The 10,119-nt window shown below is 40.7% G+C and overlaps 1 protein-coding gene across 1 annotated transcript; it reads right to left on the reverse strand.

Moving 5' to 3' along the window:
* Positions 1-2,146: 2,146 nt before the first annotated feature.
* LOC104954458 (forkhead box protein P1-B-like) lies at positions 2,147-9,185 on the reverse strand (the record flags this gene model as incomplete). Its single annotated transcript, XM_010781563.1, has 12 exons — positions 2,147-2,961; positions 3,045-3,205; positions 3,379-3,433; positions 6,469-6,596; positions 6,738-6,839; positions 6,933-7,009; positions 7,205-7,397; positions 7,496-7,573; positions 7,930-8,017; positions 8,282-8,392; positions 8,509-8,611; positions 8,939-9,185. Coding segments are annotated over 12 exons (1,497 nt in total), but the record flags the coding sequence as incomplete, so codon positions are not given.
* Positions 9,186-10,119: the final 934 nt, after the last annotated feature.

A 10,119-nucleotide genomic window follows, 5' to 3' on the forward strand; every position in this document is an offset into this window, starting at 1 on the left:
ATTTTTACAAAACGCTGCAGCATTTCAGAAAACACTACAGCATTTAATTAAACACAACGACATTTCAAAAAACACTACAGCATTTCAGAAAACACCACAGCATTTCACAAAACACTTAAAAAAAAGAAAAATTAAAAAAATGTGATCCGTTCCCAATGAAGTACATATTGTATTTAAAGATAATTTGTATGATTGTTAAAGCACAGCATTGACTGTTTTATTTCTGAACTACCCATCCCTTATTTCACCTCCAAGCAATTAGATTGTTTAGCTCTAACTCTCCATTGATACCTTTGAAACCCGTGTAAATACCTATCCCGTTTAGATCTTATTTATTATCATCAAAAAAACATGCCTGACCACCTTTTGGTTTGATCTAATTATCTTTATTTTATTTATGCAAGCTTCTTGTGTTCTGATTTCGTCAAGATATTATTTACTTGTATTATTGAATTGACAATTGCTAAATGAATTTGACTGGTCTACAAAGAAAGAAAAAAACGAAATTTCTCAAACAATTGCGTAGTGTGAAATCCAAAAAAGAGTCATCCAGTTCACATAAATATAAATCTCAACTACACCCTTCCTAATCTTGTTAATAACACTACAGTTTCAGAGATTTTCAATGTCATCAATTGATGTATTTAAGGAGTAATATAAACAGTACCTCCACCTCCCGGCTGGTATGAATCATCAGAGGACAAATGACTGCTGCTGTTCTTCAACTTGTCCGAACACAGGGAGAAGCTGGATCCGCCCCACTTACTGCCACCCAGGGGATCATTGGAACTGGGATCGGTGTCTAGCTTGTCTTGTTCTTGCTCTGAGATGGTGCTCAGTCTGCACACTGCACTGACCGGCCTGCCCGTCATCTTTCTGTGTGGATTCTCCATCACCGTCTGAGGGATGCTGCCTTTGAAAGAATGAATGATTTAGTGAAAAAAAATCATAAGAGGAGTGACTGCTCCCCTCACAGTCTTGTATATGTTAGATAAGTTACTCACATCCTCTAAGTTGGATAAGTTACTCACATCCTCTAAGTCTAGGAGGCAGTTTTAATAATTCAGAGCACCATTAACATGCAGTATTTCAGGGAGGTGAGACCTGAAGCGCATAATGGAGGCTTGCTCAATAAAACTTCAGCGAGGAGAGATTATTGATTTGCAAGCTTTTATTCGGATCTAGTTTCCTGGATTGAATTGGGCAGGAGGAAAATGAATACGGTGTGAAAATATACTGCTCCACAGCGTCCATCAATCACAATGCAGTTTTATTCTGGTTGTGACTAACAATAACTTAATCCAAGCGGTATTTTAGCCTGATCAGACAAAAACAACATACCATCACACACACGGTCCTCTATTTTCTCAAGCTCCAATCCATCCTGATTATTCACAGGAAGCTGTACATGAGCGGTCATCTTATGCAGAGTGGAGAAAATACACAGTGAGACACATGCATGCTGAATAATCATAATCACCTAAAGAGCTTCACTGAAGACTGACAGCAATAAATCACAACATCCTGTTTTCCTGAAGAATAATGCAATAAATGTGCCTGCATACAAAGGTAGAAAATGAACCAACCCTATTATTAAAAGTTATTAATTCCGTCAAAAATATTTACTTTAAGTTTACCTGTCTTTACTGGTTAAATATCCAACAGTGGGATCGGTAGCAGCAGCAACTGTGAACCCCTTTGTGAGCTCCAGTACCTCCCGTCATCATGTACACACCCACAATGTGAGAACACTCCACATAAATCAATACCCGCCTATCAGGAGGCGCAACTACAGATCTGCGATTCATAATGTATGACAGATCCATTCAATTATGTCAATGGAAAGTCAAGCCGAGTCACTTATCAAACACCTACATCGAGTGATTTCAAATAACAATATCATTTATATGTAATGATTGTTCTGCAATTTATTACGTTGCCGCAACCAGTGCTTCATCTGCTGACGGTAAACGGCTGAATCGATAACGTTTATAAAAACGTCAACATACCACGGTGGAAAATTTGCCAGCCAGAGCATTTTCTCTCTTCCATTACTGAGAGAAGTGGGGCTGTTAGGCGCCATAATGTGAGACACCGCTTACCGTCAAAGCAATCATAAAAATAGATAAAAGACACAAACAGTATACACATTTTTCATGAGGGATTTATTATTCATAGAGATGCATTGGTTTACAACAATGTTAAATCTATATTATCTACTCTTACAAGCTCGATAAGAGCGAATTCTGCAATGTTTGTGGAGGGAATGAAAAAAAGACCAACGAGTATAAAGAAGCTACGTTTTCTTTTGATCAATTGATTATACTTTAAATACAAATATCAGATCATGTTGGCAGTGAATAATTTCATTTAAAAAGCAACCTCTTTCTTTACCTCTACATTTTTATTTTTTTTATATATATTATGACTAATAGAATAAAATCAGGTAGTGAGGGCCCCAACATAGCATTAAGTAGCAATACAGAGGGGGGCAGCTTTTCATTGTGAAGTGCTAACCAGCCTTGTTCCCTTTCCTTTGGCTTCTCTGCTCATCCTGGTCCTTTTGTGTACACACATATAAAATGATTAAGAGACAGCTTCACAAACAAGTTTTTGTGATCTCACTCTACTGTACAGAAATAACTAGATTAAGAACAAAATAAAACAAATGATGATAAAAAATGTCCCCTAGAAGAGAGTGTTTGGTTACGTAGATGAAGCAGTCGTTTTTTGGAAACTTTGGGAATATAAAGTCACACAGGCTGTGAGTGAGGCGGCCTCGCAGTGGAGAGTCTTGGACCTCGTGGTCAGAGAGAAGGCACGCGATCGAAATGAAGATTGGGCATCTCCATGTGTTCATCGTGGTTCATCTCCGGGCTGTGGCCGAGCTCGTCTGTGCTCTCCGGAGATTCGTAGGGATAACCTTCACCTATCTCCTCATCCTCCTGCTCCTCTTTAATGCTGTGTCAGGGAAAACAACGTGTAATCAGGACTTGTGATCACATAATTACATTCAATCATTTAGCTCCGGAGAGGACACTTACAAAGCCTGTGGAGGGGACTGTGTAGCGCTGCTGTCACTTTGGTATCCAGACCCATTAACCAGGGCTCCATTCATCTGCTCCTGGAGGAGGTGAGGCAGCGAGTGAAATGGGATGCTGCCCAGAGGGTTGTAGAGACAGTTGCTGCCGTCTAGACCACCACTCTGAAAAAAGTAACAATTCGCATTATCACACTGCAGCAACACATGACAGATAAAGTCGAGACAATTCCAGACTATTATGAGCATTGTGAATAATGGGCAAATAGTGTCGTATAACAATTTAACACATTTCAGTTTTTTTATTGAAAAAAAAAAGGGCTTTAAGTCAGTCTTACCTGAGGAGCAGACCCCGATACGCTCTGGTTGTTATATGAGTTTTTCTGCAAGGACCTATAAATAGAGATAAAGAGAAAAGCGACAAAAAGTTATATTTAATTTAGAATCAACACCTTAAGGGATCGAGATATGCATCATAGATTTGGGCTGGCACTGGCCGTTTCTCAATCTCGAGGATACTGGCTTCCAAGCCAATATTTCAAGGATACTACGTCATCAAGTGCCGCCGAAGTACTGTTCCAATCTCTAGCATACTTGGAATTCCACCGAGGCCGCGTCCTTGGTTTGGGGGAAATTTCGAGGCTGCACATGGGTACACTTCGCGTCCTTAAAATCCCCACGATGCTTTGCGCACGGACCAATTTCAAAAACCCTTGTGGAGAATGGCTGAACCGACGCAGCGCACATTTAAATGTAAGTATGTAGTGGCGTAGAACATGTGTTGGTAAATATGTGACTTTGTTACATTTGTTATAACCACAAATGTGTTCCGTGAAAGTAAAGCAAGTTCATAATTAGATAGACATCGGTGAGGTATTTATTTTCGGTACAGTTTATGTTGAAACTGCTAGAGAGAGTGGCACACTTGTTAGTCTGTTCCATTCTTCTTAGTTTTCCGAAGCCGTGGCTTGGAAGCATACTGGCTTCGTTTCTGAAGGAAGTGACTTGGAAGTATGCGACTACAGGGTATATGCAGGAATCCTGAGGTCAAATTTAATACCTTTTAAGACCTTTTTTAAGACCCTTTCCATACATTTTAAGACCTCATCGCAACTTTGAGTTCAAACCGGTTACATTGGCAACACACTTTACCTCACATTGACTATATTGATTGTAAGATAGCAAAACTAAACAGAGTGCAGACAGACTACTGAAGCCTCCTTTCCACATGAACTTCAACCTCTCTGTGAAGGTCAGGTTTAATGCAGTATGCTACTTTTTTGCTTCTGTAGACTCTGTGCTCTTTCATTCCAGTAAAACTCCTCAGAAACCATTAGAAACCAGTATTTGACCAATAAACAAAACAATTGACAAAACTTTGAACTATGAAATATGTTAAACTTTGGTGAGCTTCAGCGGGGTAATGCCATAGGAGCTCCCTCACAAATACCCAGGGGTTAAATTGGGCTGGGGCTGTCCGGGGCTAAGCCCTGGCACATAAGACGATGCTCTGACGTCATCACCCTCACACATTTGTCATATGTTTACAAAAAAGGATATATATGTTAAGACTTTTCTCGTTCTTAATATAGACTATATTTAGGGTCAATATGTGTTGACTTTACTTTAAAATAGCAGATCTCTGTGACCGGATATAGTTTGGCTTAGACCCCGGCCCCATGAGGCGACGCATACGGTAAACGCATACGCAAAACGCAAAAAGTCTTCCGTTCACACGCATATCGATCATTCAACGTGTACCGTAGTCCACATTAGACCCCCGCTGGAAATACATGGAACACGATGACTAGTAACATATGTCAAGAAGCTGTACGGTGCCGCTGCCCGCCACACCCACACACACTACCCAAGCAGCGAAGCAAGACCCCGGAGCAGTGGCTGCCATGGTTGCCATGGTTGCCCCCTTCCTGTTTATTCTCCGCGGTGGGGCGTGTTCTCCTGCTGTAAATCTCATCAGAGTAGTCCACCCAGCAGATGAAACACCCACTCTACCAGACATCTTCCAAGGGAGCGAGGGAACCGTCGCGGCGCATTTCCGTAAAAAATGTTAAAAGTTTAAATCATTACCGTACAAAATTAGAAAGTAACCAGGATCAGAAAAAAAGGTCTTACTTTAGTTTTATATGAGCTTTAAAACAAAATTGATAAAAGACTCTGTCTCTGTATACATAATATTTAATAAACGGTGACCTGCCTCTCTTTTCCTCCCCCTCTTCTGACAGCCCAGCAGCAGCAGGAGACATGGGGAGAGGGAGGCGGGCTATTTCATCGTTATCAGAAAATGATCATATAGGGCACACACGGAGCCGTTGGACCCCCAGAGCGTTGCGTATGCCGGTCTACCCACCTTGGGACCCGTTACCGTAGTCGTTTATTCCCCCCCCCACACAGAGCGGAGCAAGGCAACGAAACTTAAAATAAGAAGCAGCATTTTACGGCGCGCTATGCATGGGGCCGCCTTGAGGGGGTTTCCCGACATGTCGTTTCAGTAAATTAAAGGGTGTTTCATGTTGTCGTTGCTGTGGGACTTCTTAATACCTTGGAAAATGCCGTTTAATACTTTTTAATAGCCTTAATTTTCGCTAAATTGATTTATCAACTTTTAATACTTTTTAAGACCCCGCGGACACCCTGGGCTACCAAGCCAGCATCCTCGCGATTGAGAAACGGCCACTATGTTAAGAGCAATATTTGGTGCTCGATGACTGAAGCAGCCATAAAGGTTAATGTTAGATGAGTGAAATATCATTCTGAACTCTCACTTTCACTTATCCTAGTCCCAACTCTACACTGCACAAGAACAGTTTTTCCCCATGATCTCTACATGGTTCATTCAATGGTTAAGATCATTTATATTCTTTACTTTGATATTATGCATGAAGCAATTAAAGGAATATTTAAGCCCTCTTCTACAGGCGTTTTGGGAGGGAATTTTAAGAGGGAAACCTGCTGCTGTTCCCTGACTGGTGTACTGTAGGAACAGTAACATAGGAGGGTGGGACTTAGTGGGATATCCTTAAACTTATGGCACTGTGACCATCTGCCTAAACAAACACTCTGTTTCCAGGTCTGTTAGTTTCATTAAATAAACACAAGTTAGGCATCTGAGTCACCGTGGCAAGACATGACAAGCAGAATAACACAATAACGTGAAGTTTTCAAAGACCTGCTGACAGGAGTGTTTCTGAGTGATCAAGGTTGTGGGAAATATCACTTTGTTCTCAAAGGCATCCATTTGCTTGTTTGAACACACCAAATCTAATTTTGTTTGTGGCGCTGGTGGACTTAGGACTTGCTTACAGTAAATATTGTGTGTACTTATCAGGTGGGGCTTGAAGGTCAGAAATGGCCTGCTTATCAGACTTGTAGTTCAATCTAAAAACCACCCAGGGTGATAGCGAACGTACCCGGTACCAGCAGCTTTCTGAGGTCGTCTCCTGTGGAACTCGATCTCATCCACTGTCCACACGGCTCCCTTCACATTCTCCAAACGTAAAAAGCATTTATGGAGGCTGAGATTATGTCTGACAGCGTTCTGGAAGATTAAAGAAGAGAATAAAATAAGGAATTATTTAGTTATTAGCATCCATGTAGTTACATGAAATGTAACCAACTGTTTCTGGAGACTTTTTCTGGTTTTTGATGAAAATCTAAAAGACATGAACTCAGTTCATACCTTCCAAGTAGCTGCATTACGCCGGAAATATGCAAAGGTTCTTGTGAACCAGTTGTAGATTTCATTTAACGTCAGCTGGTTGCGAGGAGATTCAAATATTGCCTGATAGAGAAAGAAAGAGCAATGAGATATTAAAACATCTATTTCTGTTTCTTTATGCGTTGGAAGTTTAAAAAGAGAGAAAGTGAATGTTACCTGTCTTATGAGGGATGCGTATGTAAATGGAGGTCTAACTTCTGTGCTTAAGTAGAACTCCTTATTATCAACTATATCTGTGGAAAGACATAAAAAAACTAGATTTATTCATATACACAGAAAGAGCATGAAACAAAGATGATAACATTTCCAATTCAAGGAAAATAGAAGCAACTTATAAGCCACTTTTCTGTGTCTCTTAGACACGTGTTCATCTTTGCAGAGACATGTTTCAGTTAAAAAAGAAGAATGAAAAATGTTCTCACCGTTACCTTGGCTGACGGAGCGGCTGTAGCGCCTCCGTACGGGGGTCCCAGTGAACATGCTGTTGGGGGTGAGGACCGAGGGGGATTCAGAGAGCGGCGTCAGGGGGGTGGAGGGAGCCGTGGCACTCTGAGACAAACTCATCTGAGGAGGCCCTTTGGGCATTGTTGCCTGGGAGAAGGACAGAGGCAACAGATTCACCTGAAAAAAACAAAGCAGTTATGTACAGAACGTCAGCGTTACCGTAGACAAAGCAATATTTATCGTAATTGAAGGAAGCAGTTGCAGCAGGTACTTACAGACTGCGCTGTGGGTTTGGGTTCAGAGGACTTGAGATGAGCCATCATAGCCTGCAGCCGCTCTTTGTCCTTCTTCAACTGCGATAGAGCGGGACACAGAAATAGAAGTGAGAGAGTTGCTGAATTCACAGCTTGTGTTAAATAAGGAAATGACATTTTGGTGTGGGAATACTTCTAGCATCCTGAGAAGTGTTATTATCTATAGAGACTCACTTCTACTTTCCAGGCCTGGTGCGAAAACAAACCACCACTGCTAACACTTCCTGTCAGAGTTTATAAAAAAAACTCTTCCCTTTCTTTGGCAATAGTCTTAAAGAGGACTGTATATGTCACTCTCATTCAATCAAAAATATATTTTCCCTTTTGTAATTTAATTTTAAAATGAGAAATATAAAAACAAAACAAAAAATCTAAACAATCATTCTTAAGCATACCTGCAGTTCCAGCTGCTGAACCACCTGCATCTGCACACGGCACTGTGCTGTGCTCTTGTCATCCAGTATATGTTCACCATTCAAATGCCTGCAGACAAATGCATACAAAATTGTTTCACACTCTACGAAATACGAAGAGGATAATGGCAAGTAATCGTAATAATTAGATCTAAAATGATATTGATTTCAACTCACTAATATTAAAATCATCACAGGGCTTAACGTAACAAACAGGGGTATAAATAAATGATTGTAAAATAAGAGGAAACGATTTACGGCTCATGTGTCTAGATGACTATATCATTAAGTAAACATTACGCCAGCTTCAGAGGAATGCACACTTTTCCCTCACTTGAGAAATGCCTGAAAGTCTCCAAACACAGTCTCACAGCCGGGCCATTTACACATGCCGTTTCCATAGAGGGCGTGGCTATTCTGTGTGATCTCCAGATCCAGTGACCCGCTGCAACGAATACAAAGTTCAAATATTAGTCATACTTCTTAGAGACAACATGTTGGCACAACTCAAGCACAATAAAAACAGGGTTCATAGAAACTGAAGCTCTGACAGGGCAGTACCTTTCTTTCCTCCTCAGCAAACTGTGAAGACCGTTGGTAGATGATTGTTGACTGGAAGACTCTCTGGGGTCTCCACCGGTGGACAGAGTGCTACCATCACAGCCTGAAATAGTATTTATAAATAGATTCTTGTGTTAAAATACACCCGGGTCCTACTATACGCTTATATGAGTCACTTCTTAGTTTAAGGAGAGTTTATTATGTACAGTTAGCTTAAATTAAAGCAGACAGTCTTTCAATAAAACCCATCAACTGGAAGAGGTGTTTCTGTTATAAGGCTACCATTATTGATATAAGTTGGTCAGTTTAACATTTAAAAGGATCAAGGTTTCAACATTTAAACAGACTCCTTGGCTCGGTGGTGTTACCTGAAAGCATTTCAAGGTGTTTTTAAAAAAAAGCTAGGCAGTAATGAGTGTAAGCAGCGTACCTGTGAGTGCGATGGGGCTGTTGGGTAGGACGGACAGCAGGCCCTGTCTCTGGAGGTTGAGGAGATGTTGCTGCTGCATCTGAAGGAGCTGCTGCTGGATGGCAATCTGCTGCGCTGTCAGCTGGGACAGAGACACGACACAACATCTGTTAGAAAACACTGTCCGTATGCCTCGTGCTGAATACAGATCGGTTTGAGTCAGTGATTTGACACACACACACACACACACACACACACACACACACACACACACACACACACACACACACACACACACACACACACACACACACACACACACACACACACACACACACACACACACACACACACACTCCGGGGCTGTCAATCACTTACAGTAGCTCACAAAGGTAATGAAATCAGCTAATGTCATTAACTATTTATGGAAAAAACAAGCATCCATTTGAGCGGTCTGATGCAGCTTATTCGTATCATTATATTCTCTGTTGGTCAATTATTGTGATCAGAAACTAGCATTACTAGTATTTTTGCCATTTCAGTTGTGTATAAAAGATCTAATGGAAGAAATAGCCACTTTTGTTTTGATCAAAATAGATCAAAAGAAACACAGAGCACTTTTTTTCGCTAACAGCAGATTAAATATTGTTTTTCTTGACTCTACAACCGGCTGTCTACAATGTTTCCTTTAACTGAAGATGTCAAGCAAATGCATGCACAGGACACTCTGACAGTCAATGACTGCAGGTGTGAGTTGTGTGACAGAGCAACATGTAGTTCCTGAACATGCGATGCACCATAAATGGCTCCACTAACAACACGCAACTGCCTTTCAACTAATTGGAAATCATTAGAAATAAGTGCCTCCCACAGCTAAAAGCACCTCCTACGTGATTATGGACTGTTACTGTTACAGTTTCACCCTCACTCAGAACTGGATAGTTTGAATGTGATATATCAGTAAAATTATAATCACTATAATTGAAATGTATTTCTCATATAACCTTTTGTACTACTGAACTACACTGAAGTAGACTAACACCCAATTCAGGAACTACGGTAATTATCTTTGTTGCATGATCACGGAAATAATCAAATATTCATTAACTAGCAATGTTAATAATCAACTGTTTAGCCGTTAACAGACAATAAGAATGTTTAAATGCTAACAAGGGTTGGCTATACGTCCAAAATAAAATTCT

This window comes from Notothenia coriiceps, unplaced genomic scaffold (genome assembly GCF_000735185.1).
Source record: "Notothenia coriiceps isolate Sejong01 unplaced genomic scaffold, NC01 NC01_scaffold00023363, whole genome shotgun sequence".
In the NCBI taxonomy this organism is placed as follows: domain Eukaryota; kingdom Metazoa; phylum Chordata; class Actinopteri; order Perciformes; family Nototheniidae; genus Notothenia; species Notothenia coriiceps.